The 13,510-nt window shown below is 36.0% G+C and overlaps 1 protein-coding gene across 1 annotated transcript; it reads left to right on the top strand.

Annotated features, from left to right (window-relative positions):
* Window positions 1–2,866: 2,866 nt before the first annotated feature.
* LOC103716969 (peptidyl-prolyl cis-trans isomerase CYP65) lies at window positions 2,867–12,315 on the top strand. Its single transcript, XM_039119915.1, has 11 exons — window positions 2,867–3,108; window positions 3,241–3,303; window positions 3,424–3,527; window positions 8,271–8,362; window positions 8,441–8,530; window positions 8,619–8,694; window positions 8,790–9,163; window positions 9,271–9,527; window positions 9,609–9,897; window positions 11,258–11,365; window positions 11,458–12,315. Exons 1-11 carry the CDS (start codon window positions 2,981–2,983, stop codon window positions 11,659–11,661), a joined length of 1,785 nt encoding a protein of 594 aa, XP_038975843.1. The 5' UTR covers window positions 2,867–2,980; the 3' UTR covers window positions 11,662–12,315.
* Window positions 12,316–13,510: the final 1,195 nt, after the last annotated feature.

Here is a 13,510-nt window from a genome sequence, read left to right as displayed (position 1 = left end):
ATTTAATATTGTTATAACATTCTTTACTTTGGTGTAAAGAAAGTTTATGCTCCCTCTAGAATGTCATGATTGGGTACTACAGTCCTTCAACCGCAAATGGAAAGAATATAAAGCAAAGTTGAAGGCGGACTGGAAGGATGAGGGTATGATAGAGGAGGAGGTTGCTCGTGTTTGTTCTCTTGATGTATACCCTTATCAGTGGAGGGAGCTTGTTCGCTACTAGTTTTTCGAAAGAGGACAGGTTGTATACTCTCTCAATACCTTATATTATGTTTAATATATTTAATATATTACATTGTTTACTTTTTTTTGCCAGACATATTTCGACATTGGTAGAGCTGCATGAGTATCTCTGACAGTTCCTCACACTTCAGACTCGAAGAGTTATGTGAGGCGTGGAGCTGAATTTGTAAGTTTCTTTAAAACTCTTTGAAACTCTTGTATCATAAGCATGTATCATGATATATAGCTTGCCAATATACTTTTTATTATAGATGGAAGAGCATGGGAGGGAGCCTGGTGAGGTGGAGTTTTATAGGATGACTTATACCTACCGAGATGACAACTTTGTCCCAAAAAAATCGAGAGATAGAGTTGCATGTATTCATCTTTGATTTATGCAATAATTTTTTATTAGTTTTATTTTTAAAAAAATTAATATGTGACTTTTTTTGAGAGATATAGGACAAGGCTATATCCCTTATTTCAGAGCATATCAGAAAGTCATTTTCAACCGGCGACATCAGTCGTATCGAAGCTCAGGTGTTTACCAAATTGATGGGCTTGGAGTGTTATGGTCGAGTGAGGAGTTATAGTATTGGAGTTACCTTCACTCAGTTGTTTGCAGTGGGTAGATATACTCAAAATGCCAGACAGAGTAGTAGCACTACAGAGGTTAATATTCTAAAGGCAGAGATACAGGAGACGATACAGAGCCATCAGATAAAGATACAATCTTTGAGGGCTCAGCTTAACCATATTACATCTTTGTTGCATAAGTTTGTCCTTCCTTAGGTGAATAACTACATCTATTTGAACATTTTACATAAGTATCATATTTTTTTAATGATCTTAATGATTTTTGTATTCTTAACTTCTTAAATTTTTATTTATAGGTTCCTGATACTTCATCTGCGCATAGAGTTGATGATGTCATTGACCCTGATAACTTTTATTTAAGAGTTTTATATGTATATTTTTTATGTTTTTTGAAGTACATTGTAAATATAAATTGACAATATGAATGCAATTATATTTGACAATATGAATATTTTGAAAAATATGTTTAATTGTGACATATGTATATGCCTTTTGTTGTATATATGTTTGAATTTGTATACAGAGTTTTAATTTTTTTTTATTTTTTTTTAAAAAATACTCTAACGACGCTTTAAAGCGTCGTTAAAATTAGGAATACGGTCCAATTATCGACGCTTTAAAGCGTCGCTAATGCGCCTCTAATTAGCGATGCTTTAACGTCGTCGCCCATTAGCGACGCTTAAAGCATTGTTAATTGCCGACACTAATAAGTGTCGCTAATTAGCGATGTTTACAAGCGTCGGTAAAGCGTTGCTAATTGCCGACGCTTCTTAAAAGTATCGGCAATTATTTTTTCTACTCTTACATAGGCGACGCTTTAGAAAGCGTCGGCAAGCTCTTTACTGACACTTACAAGTGTCGGTAAAGATCTTAAAAAGCATCGCTAATGCCTCTTTTTCTTGCAGTGATATAAGTTTCAAAATATCATATGCTTGATTTTTAATTTTTAAAAAAATATGATATCGTCAACATTTAATATTATAAGTACAGAAAATATATGAAAATTTGCAAATTAATAAGGAGTGTCAGGTTGCTTACAAGTTCAAAAATTAGTAAATAGTATAAGATTTACTTACCTCTTTTGTCTTATATTATCAGACTTCGTTAGGTGACTTCGCTAGACCTGTTTGAAATATTAACAATAAAATTAATTTTTAAGTAATAATTTTAAATAAATAATTCGAGAAGACTTGACTGAGCGTATGGTAGTTTCGTGTGGGTAGGTCTAGATATTTCGCTCAATGAATCGGACTCAATCAGGCCAAGATCAATCAGCATGGTTCATCAATAGAAGTTTCAGGAACATTCAACAGAGCTGAGGTGATCGGTCCAGTAGGTGGCCTAGGCACCAGGGCGGATCAGGGCCTTTGCAAGGGTCAAATTGGATTCGTAGATCTGGTCGACAGGATCCGATACTAGTTTCATAAATATTCTAGAAAGAGAAAATGGAGAGAGGAAGAGAGAGAGAAGAGAAAGAGAGAAAATAGAGAAGAGGGAATAATCCTTTCTCTTTTTTTTTTTTTTTTTTTTTCTTCACCGATAACAGGTAGCCACGATGTCCCAATTGCCCACCTGGCGGTAGCCTCAGGTGGCTGTAACTCTGGCCAAACTTGATGGCCGATGGTGGCTAATCATGGCCGAAATAGACGTGCTTTATTTCGGATGAAGCTTTAGGCTTTCCGGTGACTCTTTCTGGCCAAGAACCTCGAGAACATAGTTTAAAATCAAGAAAACTCAAGCCGCATTTTTTGATGGATCTCAGGAGAATGGAAATCTTAAATAACAAAAAAAACCAAGCTTTTTTACAGTGAACTGCTTGTTTTGCCTGAGGGGGTGATGGGAAGTCGGAACTCGGCACTTTAGTCATAGCGGTACGATGCCTCTCACTATGCTTTTTTCTTTTCACTAAATTGGCTAGAAACTCCAATTAATAAACGGTCTCGATTGGACACGACTTTTAACGTACGAATCGAGTATCATACTTACGTTTCGTATGGTTCTCCGCGAGTCACTGTAAACAGAAATTCTCGGAGCTCCATCAAAATCCCCAAATCCATGGCGAAGTGGAGGAAACCCTAGCTCTGGAAAAGAGGAACCGAGAACTAGTAGAAACCTAGGTTTATCTCCTCGTTCTCTTCGGAGGCACCATATTGAAGTCGAGATGGGGAAGAAGCAGCACAGCAAGGATCGGATGTTCATCACGAAGACGGAGTGGGCGACCGAGTGGGGCGGCGCCAAATCCAAGGAGACGTCCACGCCCTTCAAGCGCTTGCCTTTCTACTGCTGTTCGTAAGTTTCCTCCTAAAACCCGAGAATTCCCTAATTGTTCTCGAATTTTGAGGCCTTCATATGTTTTCCGCTCTTTTTCTTAATTTTCTCCTTACGTTGGGATTTTTTTTTCTTTATTTTGATGAATTGTAGGCTTACTTTTACGCCATTTGAAGACCCTGTGTGCACGGCTGATGGGAGTGTATTCGATATAATGTTAGTATCTTCAGAAAAATTGCAATTTTTTTTTTGTTGTCTAGATTGTTGGAGTTATCAAATTCATTGTTTTTAATCGGCGAAAAATACTTTCGATTTTCATTGGAATGTTCGGTGCAGGAATATACTTCCTTATATTAAGAAATACGGCAAGCATCCGGTCACCGGAGGTCCTCTCAAGCAAGAACATCTCATTCCCCTCACGTTCCACAAGAATTCTGATGGTAAATTCCTGTTAATTTATCTAGGACGGAATGAAAATTTTTCTTCAAGTGGGTTTTCCCCTCATCAATAGTATTTTAGTAATGCTAATTTGCAGCATATAAGAGTTTTTTTTAGGATAATACAGTTTCTAGTATTCAGTGATAAATAAGTCACGGTATTTAGTTTTTTATATATTTATTTGTTTTTATCTGCAGACTAGGCAAGGTTGCAAGTTTATAAATGTTTATTTTATATATATATGTGTGTGTGTGTGTGTGTGTGTGTGTGTGTGTATATATATATATATGTATATGTATGTATGTATGTATGTATGTATGTATATATTGGTATCATAAGTATGGATTGTATTTAGATGCCACGCCATATAATTGGGAACAAAAGGTATCAGGACCGTAGTGAGCTACATATGATGGTGAGCATACCCATGCAATTGGTGGTCTACCACTCAATTTTGGTGATCTTAATAGTGGAACAAGACCAAGCGTGGTAGATTAAAAAAATGTCATAAACTGAAAATGTTTTCTGTTTGCCCAAGATATTATTTTGTCAGAGTTGTTAATCATCAATTCCTAGAAAGCACATATTAACTGCTGCTGTCTCTAACACTTTGCCTATTTGTCAAGTTAAGGTTTACACAGCTTGGAAAAGTTTGCCTATTCACCCTGTTTGCTCTTTAGTCTTCACAAATAAAGGAAGGATGACAAACATTCATTGTAATGTAAAAAAAAAAACTTTGTAAATCCGAGACTTTTGTATTTTCAAGGCTTGTTTTACTATCACAGGTTAGAAAATTGAATGTTTGGGTGGCTCTCATGTAATTGTAACCATAATTTGACAGTTGGCTAAGAGCTTTTGCTTAATCCATCCCTTTGGGAGGTCATATCTTAAGTAGGACTTGGCAGCGCTTGCAATTAACAACCACATTTTGAAGAGCAAGATCATCTATTATCTCTTTATACATATGGACAGAACTCTCAAATAATTGTAGGTCATTCAATGGTCAACAAAGAAGAAGGAAAATTCCTTCTTAAAGAGAGAAAATCTGCAAAAATAAATTTACTGATCATCCAAGGTTGGTCAGAGTTAATGCCTCAGAAAGGAGTCTCAAAATAGGAAAAGAAAAAAATATTTCAAATTTAAGTGGATTGACTCTAATGCCTTATTCATGTGTGCGAATTGAATTCCTAATAAAAATGAAATACATTGGAACACTTTTTTCTTTCCTTGAGATGTGGCTCTTTGAAGGTGCATCTCCATAATGGTACCTTCTTTACTTCTTTAAAATTAAAATAGGCCTATGTGCACACATCCCAAATCACACTGCCACCCACACTTTCATGTGCAGTGCATGTGGCAAATACTAAAGTTTTATTCATTCAGAACACGGAGTATGATGAATACCATAAAATGACTCCCTAACAAATTAATGGAAGTTCAACATCCAAAATTGAATACGACTGTGTCTTCTCTGAAAATTCTCATTTATAGATATGTGGCCACATACTCTTGGCGATAACCTTATGTGAGGAATAATCTCGTGATTTCTTTTGGGGGAATAATCAGATTTTAATTTGACATGGCTCAAAGAAAGCATCTATGTATCGAAAATATATGGTCATAAAAATTCATTTAGTGGGTGTTACTTCTATTAATAAATTTGATAAACACATTAGCATGTCGGAAAAAAGGGTATTTTGCATATATACCTCTGCAAATATAACTTATTTGATATTTGCTCCTTGAAAATCATTATTCACATATATACTCTTGATTACACCCTACTTTAGGCAATTTCCCTCTTCTTAGATTGACTGTTTTTGTCAATAACTAGCTATTTTAAGTCTAAAATGCCTTTATTACCATTTGCATGAGTACCCCTAAAAAGCTGATGCACAGGTACATCTCTCCACAAGATAACCAAAGGTTGAAAATTTTTCAAGGATATTAACTCAAAAGGTAATAGAGTCATTTATACTTAAACTAGCTATTTATTTTAATGTTGGTACTAAAAAAATTTAATGAGATGGGCAACATTGCAAAAACATGGTAAAATGTGAGGTATATATGGTTGTAGTGATTTTTGAAGGACAAATATGCAATAAGCCATATGTGCAGGGCTACATATATACACACACATATAAGCAAAAAGTCCTAGAAAAGATGTTAGAAACAAAAATATTCAATTAAAAATATGCAATCAATAAGAACATGAAGTACAGAAATTCTTGTATTTTCTTGAGTTAGAGCTATAGAGAATATATGGATTATTAATAGAATGATAAGTATATAACAGAATGGAGAATTTTTGAGAGGTTGGTAATGAGCTTGGAAAACGCTCGTACTCAAACTCTTGATAATTTTCTGACTTCACACAATGTGAAGGAAGGGGTTTGCAATTGGTTAAGGAAAGGAAGGAAAAACCTTCGGGTGCCCTTTATTGTTATTTTGAATCCTTTGTTATAATGTTTTTTTATTTCATATCTTCCTTTTTTATGAAAATAATCTTACCTTTGGTTTTCTTTCAAGTTTTCTTTTGAGTGATGACAATAACTTCTACATGTTTACATTTGGATTTCTTTCCAATAAATTTCCTGATGAACAAAAAGAAGGGATTCCAGGCATTCAAACTATTAAGGTCATTTGAGCCATTCCTTGTGACTCAATTTATTTATCAACATTGTTATTCTGGCATTTGGATTCATTTCCAATAAATTTGTTTAAAAAATAAAGAGTGCAGATGCTCAAAGTATCAAGGTCTGGAGTCCTTACCTTGTGAAGCGGTTTATTTATTTTAAAATTCTCACAAGCCATAGGCATCTGATGCAAATTTTGTGGTTTCAATATATATTGGGTACTTCATTTGCCATGTTTTTTCCCTTTGACTAAATAATAACTGATATCTGAACAATGCAAGATTTATGAGATCTTTGTATTCTATACTTTTACTTCATGGCTTTCAGATGATTTATTTTATATACTTGGTGGTCAATAGGTTACTTTCATTTCACCATAAAACCTTGCACGTTCAACTTCATCATAAGTACAAAGACATCTTATCCATGTTTATGTTTTCTTCCACATTCATATAGAAACATATGATTACTCATCACAAGCAATAACTATGAAGTTTGAGAACTCCTTGGTGTCCATGTGCTCAAAGATGTATTAGCAAGAATCAAATTGGAACATTCTTGAGCGACTGCTTATGTAAAAGGGGATAAGGGCCACCATGTGTAAGGAATCAGAGACATGGAAGAGGGAGAAGAAGTAATTAGAGGAATCTAGGAAACTCGAGGTAGTTTGAGATTCGGATGAGGAATATAGGTTCTGCATAAATATATGAAGCAGGATGAATGTGGGATTTGATTTGGATGGTCAAGATGATCGAAACTAAGCTGGCATAATTCAACTCAACTAGGCATTAACCCCAAACTAGTTGGGGTTGCTTACATGAATCCTTTTCCTCCATTGTGCTTGGTTTAGGGCCATACTCGATGTTGAGATATCAAGTACTATTTCGTCCCGTATGATTTTCGGTAGGGGTGATCTTTGATCTTGATAGTCAAGAGAAATTGCTGGCGCTTGAGTGATATAGTCTTTGGTTCGGGAGTAGAGGGAGAGAACCATTGTAGATTCCAGCCGAGAAGACCAAGACAAGGAGAAGGATAAAGAATGTCATATATCTCAGGAGCTAGATCAGTTCTCGATGAACAAGTCAGAATTGCCTTAACAAAAATGGATGGAATTGGACCTAAAGAATCCATTCAGGTTCGTTATCGATTAGGTATCAGTGGGAATTATTTCTATCCCTCTTTATTCTTTTTACATGTATCATAAAATTTCTCTTTTAAATTCATGTTCATAGTATGTGACTATAGTTTTATGCTAGTCGTCAACCTACAGCAACCCCCCTCCTTTATCCGGTCTTGGGACCAGCTATGTAGAAAGGTATTATACATTGGTGGAATTATTATCTAAACTAAAGTCAAAGGTCAAAATGGCTTGGGGCTGGAAATTTTATTTGTAATTTATGAAGTAATTTATGCATCGTATACAGTGGGACGTGACATGTGCAAGCATTAGATTTCATTCTTCCTTTACAGTTGCTTTCTATTGTTATGAAGTAATTTTTATGCTTTGGTAACAATTAATGCAGTTTGCTCCAAGGAAATGTTCAGAAAGGGGATGGGATGATCTTTTGTGTTTAGATTGTAGAATAGGAAAAGATATCAGATGAATAAGAGAGGAGAGAAGGGGTTTAGAATCCATAGTAACTAACCTTTCAAATAACTTCCACTGGGAAGGTCTCAACCCCTATATAGATAAAGCGATCTTTTCTTATTTCCAACCAACTCAAACCATATGTGAAACTCAAACTAGTTTCAGAATTAGATCCTATGGCTCTTCTAAACTTTGCCATAGATATAAAACCTTAACTTTATTTTACTTTAATCCTATTATGACCTATTTCCTATGGTACTCCAAAACTATGCTATAGATAGAGTGGTGCACCCTCTTGTGTGATTACATGAGGACCTCTTCGAACAACTTGATTTTGCATCAAAAATAGTAATCATGAATTCATAAATTGCATCATAGTTCTCATGAAAGCTCCTTTTTAGTGACTTAAACATTCCTTTTGTACTGATTTTGTATAAATCAGATTCCTTGTGCATTTGTATAACCATGGATTTTGGGTGATGCTGTTTTATGACTGTTGTTGTCCCTTCTCTTAATCGCAGGGGAGTACCATTGTCCTGTTTTGAACAAAGTTTTTACGGAATTTACTCATATAGTTGCTGTGAAAACTACAGGAAATGTATTTTCTTTTGAGGTAAGTTGTTTTTAGACAGGGATGTTTTTGACATATTGCTTTAACAAGTTTATCTCACTGCTCGCCTTCATGATGCAGGCTATTAAAGAACTAAACTTGAAAACCAAAAATTGGAAAGAGTTACTTACAGATGAGCCTTTCACTAAAGATGACTTGATAACAATTCAGGTAATTGGTTAGAAAGCATATGTTCTTTTCTTCCACCATGCTTATAACTGGATCAACTGTTAACAGTTTTCTGCTTGTGCTTTTCCAGAATCCAAATGCACTTGATAGCAAGGCACTATTGGAATTTGATCATGTTAAAAACAGTCTTGAACTTGATGATGAAGGTGTGGATCTAAATTTACATTGTTCTTGTGACTTCTGAATCTTTGTTTTCAGGAAATTGAGATAGATTTTTTCATTCATATCTTTCTTTTGTCAGACTTGAGGAGAATGAAAGAAGATCCATTATATAATATAAATATATCTGGTGATATCAAGCAAATGCTGCAGGAGCTTGGGACTGAGAAGGGAAAGCTAGCTGCACTTCATGGTGGAGGTGGGAGCAAAGCACAAAATGAAAGAGCTGCTGCACTTGCTGCTATTTTAGCTGCAAGAACTCGTGTCAAAGAGGACTCCAAGTCCAGTGCAAATGGAGAGTCTAAATCCACTCAAGGATTCAGTATTGTAGATGCAGCATCTGCTGCAGTTCATGGAAGAAGTGCAGCAGCAGCCAAAGCATCATCTGGCAATAAGACTGCAGCTCAGATTGCTCTACACATGGCAGGTGAAAGAACACCTGTAAATGCAAAACTTGTACGTCTGCTTCTCCTTTTTTTCCTTCTAAGGCAACTTTATTGGAACCTCTGTTGCATTCCTCACTTTAATTTTCCCATAAAATTTATAGAGTTGGTAAATTTCAGGTAAAAAGCCGTTTTACTACAGGGGCTGCTTCACGTTCTTTCACATCTACTGCTTATGATCCTGTGACAGAAAACGAATTCGAATATGTCAAAGTTGAAAAGAATCCGAAAAAGAAAGGATATGTTCAATTGCATACAACCCACGGAGACTTGAATCTGGAACTGCATTGTGATTTAACTCCACGGACGTGCGAAAACTTCATCACGCTCTGTGAAAATGGTTATTATAATGGTGTTGCTTTCCATCGAAACATTAGGTATGATCGATGACTCGCAAATTTCTTTTCCTTTTTCTTCTAATGTATGCACAAAGGAGGCTAATGGTTCATGTTGTGTAGGAACTTCATGATTCAAGGTGGGGACCCCACTGGCACAGGGAAAGGAGGGCAGTCCATTTGGGGTAAACCTTTCAAGGATGAGCTAAATTCAAAATTGCTGCATTCAGGAAGGGGTGTTGTTAGCATGGCAAACAGTGGTCCCCATACCAATGGTTCCCAGTTTTTTATTCTTTACAAGTCTGCAAATCATCTGAACTTTAAACATACAATATTTGGTATGGTTGTTGGTGGTTTGACCACTCTTGGAGCAATGGAGAAGGTTCCTGTTGACGATGATGACCGGCCCTTGGTGAGTAACATTCTTCAACTTTCTAGTTTGTTTTGTTTTTCTTTCCTCTTTTTTTTTTTTTTTGGTTGAAAAAGGCAATTCATATAGCTCTAATGTGAGTATATCCTGCCAAATCAAGAAAAAGTAAAAAAGTACAATGGAGGGGGTATGTCTACTGCAGACGTCCAGAGGAAATCTATAATTTATTTCCTTGAATATTCATTAAAATCTATAATTTATTTTTCTGTTATCTATTATTTGAAGTTACTCTTTCCATTATTTATGTATCTGTCAGGGGTGCAACACACTCAACCTACTCTCAAACATTGCATATGCATCTTTTTCTCTTTAGAATTGAGGTGTCTGAATTTATTCAATATTTGTGAATTTCACTGCAAGATGTCACACAAGTGAGTAATAGAGTATCAATTTTCAACTTCAATATTATATTCTTCATCTATGAATATTTACTTCCTAGATATTGGCCGTATCATCTCACATTTGACTTAGTTCTGACGTCAGTAACAAATGCTTGTAGTTTGCACCAAATTGAGAATTACTGTAGATGTGTCTTTCTAGAATGTTTTTTTTCAGTGTTCATGTAACATATAACATAGTAAGAAGGTATTTTGGAAATTTTGGATGACCATAATGGCATGAAAATCTTTCTCAGAAGAAAGTGATGTTCTTACATGGCGATTTTGCTGTGACGTACCACTGACTTATAGGTGCATGTAATTGTTAAAACATGGACATTGTGCAAGTTAATAAGAGTTGTTTTGCGGAAGTTTTCATGCTTCTTAGAATCTACTAGCTGCAATAGGATGCAAGTAGTTGCACATTCAGTTAAGTTTAAAAATATTTTATCATTCCCATGATAAACCTTATGCTATCTATTGGTTCGGCTTTTGAGTTGCTGTTCATGGACTTCGGGTTGAATTCTCCATTAACATGAGAAACCTTTCAAGATGATTTATCACACGTTCTATGTAGGTCTTCTTACTTCTTCCTATCTTTTGTGACTTTTATTTCCAAATCTACATCTGAATCTGATGTTTTTATATGCAAATGAGAATAGATTCTTATGATATAATTGCTTTTGGTTTTGTATGTTATAGAATTGGCATTGTAAATTTATCCATCCATCATAACAAGAGAAAAGAAATCTTTTCTGAACACAGCCAGACTCCCTGCAACCCATTGAAGTGCTCAAGCAGTCTGTGGATAGGAAATGCGATTGTAGCTTTTGCATTTTCTTTGTCTTTCTATCACGAGTCCTGTGGAACTATGTTGAATTTTACCTCTTTCTTTCTCAAGTCTCAGCCCATTGTTGTACTTTTTGATATCCTGCTCAGTTAAATGGTGCCTTGTTCTGATCCAGGAGGAGATAAAGATAACAGGTGCCTCAGTTTTCGTGAATCCTTACACAGAACCAGATGAAGAGGGACATCAGGCAGAAGAGGAGAAGAAAGCTACTGATGATGATAGGGTACTTTTCCATATCTCATATCTTTTTGAGGAATAATGTTTATTTCCTGCCGTAGGTTTATGATTTGGCTGGTCAAATTGTATACTTTTCAGGATAAGGTGGGTGCATGGTTTAGCAACCCAGGCACCGGAGTTACTGGTTCTTTTGGTGTGGGTGGCGGAGTGGGCAAGTACCTGAAAGCAAGGCCTAGTGGAACTGACAGCACAGCTGGAAATGGTGTGGGAACAGATGACTCGAGCAAGAAGAGGAAAGTAGAGGTCAAAAGTGTAGAATATAAAAATTTTTCTGGCTGGTAAAAAGGTTTCATGTATTATAAGCATGAAAATAGCAGATGCTAGCTGATGATGATTCTACTGCTACAAGTGTAACCTTCTTAAATGAACTTAATCTTTGAAAAAGAGGATGGAAATGTTGTAGAAAGATGCACCAGTCATCGGCTTTCTGATTAGTGGAGGCAAGGATTCTTTCTCACGAGGCCTTGGCAGTGGAAATGGATTTCAGCTGCAGGTGATCTGAGCCATGTCACAGGAGGGGTATGATGCATGAGGTCACTCGTCCTTGTGTTGTTTTTATCACTGGAAAAGGTGCTTCTATTTGCTTTTTCTGTCTTCAACGAGAGTGCAATAAAGGGTGACCCGAACTGCTCATTTTCTTAACATGCCAGGTTGGTTAAGCCAATAATGAGATGACTGCATAATTTTTGGTAGATTGTGAATCTGGCATTCGTGGAACTGTTTCATAGTCCTTCAGTGTCTTCATGCTGATCTTAATGTTTGTATTACTTTTTTTTTATTTCGAACATTCAGTGGGAAAACTAATTACTACTGGCCCTGTATATTATTGGCCGATCCCTTCTATTTTCCTTACTCAACTTGCAGCAAGAAATAAACTTTTCGGAATATGCTCTCGAAATCTTTCCTTGGAAAAAAGCATTGATATTGTGATCCTTATATACCCCAATGGCTGCGTTCATTTTTTCCATATTAATTTTTATGTTTATTTCTGTTCTAGCCGATTTTGATAAATGACCAGATTATTCATCTGTAGACTATAGCAGTAACTTGACTGATTATTATGATTTTGGAATTCTAAACAAGATTTTGTTGAGCTTATTTTTGGTTTGTGGAAGTTTATTGCAAGCATTAAAACACATGCCTTTCTTTAACCTTATGATCAGTGACTTGTAAGGTGTTTTTAATTATAGGCAAACAGTGCTGGTATCTGCTTCAGAAACCTTTCCCAAATCTCATTTCCTACCTTTGCAAGGGGTTATTATGCCCTAGAAAATCTGAGAGAGCTAAAGAGCTTTTGGGTGTCTGAAGTTTATCTTCTTGTAGGTCTTTATCCCAACCAATATATCATAGTGACTTTTAAGTCATTGCAAACCCGGTGCTTTCCACCTATTATTCCTGTTTTTCCATCATCCAAAGCAATCCTTGTACAGTTACAATCTAATATTTCTGGCATGGTTGTCTCACAAAAGTCATTGATCTCGTCGTGCAACAGCAAATGCTTTCTCTTTTTATCGTGTCAGCTGTCTCTTTCGGACAGCGATAAGCTTTTTCTCATCCCTGTGCAGCCTATAAAATTCAGTCGTCAGTCGTCAAGTTGGAAGCTCACCTGATGGTTTCATTTCCATGTTGTTGTGGGAGTCACCCACTGATACAGTTTCACAGATGCTGGTTAAAAGATTCAAGGGTTGAGTCTAATTTTTCAGATGCTAGCATCCTCTTTATGAGATATCTTCCTGTGTGTTTGAGAGTTGCTAAGTAGAGGAAGGGAAGAAGAACTCCAATTATTTGGTTCTTTTTGTCTTGGATAAGGAAATTTATCTTCAAGGACTGAGGTTAGAGAGGGCTATGGATGAGGACAAAGAAATGGATCACTGGTCACAAAGTCAACAGGTTGGACCACATATGGTAGCTTTTAGAGTGTGGACACCTTTTCCCTTGAGCAGCCTTTGTCCAATAAAATGCTAAGCAGATAGGAAAAGGAAGCCACGGATATGTACTCTTTGATATTAGATATGAATATGGTAGCTTATTAAGACAGGAATTTTTTCAATCATTTCATGAATCAGAAATGCAATCTGCTCTCACTAACATTAGTTGGAGGTAGCTAAATAGATGCCTATACGCACCACGG

Source organism: Phoenix dactylifera, unplaced genomic scaffold (genome assembly GCF_009389715.1).
Source record: "Phoenix dactylifera cultivar Barhee BC4 unplaced genomic scaffold, palm_55x_up_171113_PBpolish2nd_filt_p 000658F, whole genome shotgun sequence".
Lineage (NCBI taxonomy): Eukaryota > Viridiplantae > Streptophyta > Magnoliopsida > Arecales > Arecaceae > Phoenix > Phoenix dactylifera.
This window is presented reverse-complemented; position numbering and strand designations above follow the sequence as displayed.

Excerpts from the sequence above, each read along its gene's own strand:
- LOC103716969 (XM_039119915.1), top strand. The coding sequence starts at position 2,981 with ATGGGGAAGAAGCAGCACAGCAAGGATCGGATGTTCATCACGAAGACG. Across the intron at positions 8,363-8,440 it reads GAAATGTATTTTCTTTTGAG|GCTATTAAAGAACTAAACTT; the intron begins GTAAGTTGTTTT and ends TTCATGATGCAG. Across the intron at positions 8,531-8,618 it reads ATGACTTGATAACAATTCAG|AATCCAAATGCACTTGATAG; the intron begins GTAATTGGTTAG and ends GTGCTTTTCCAG.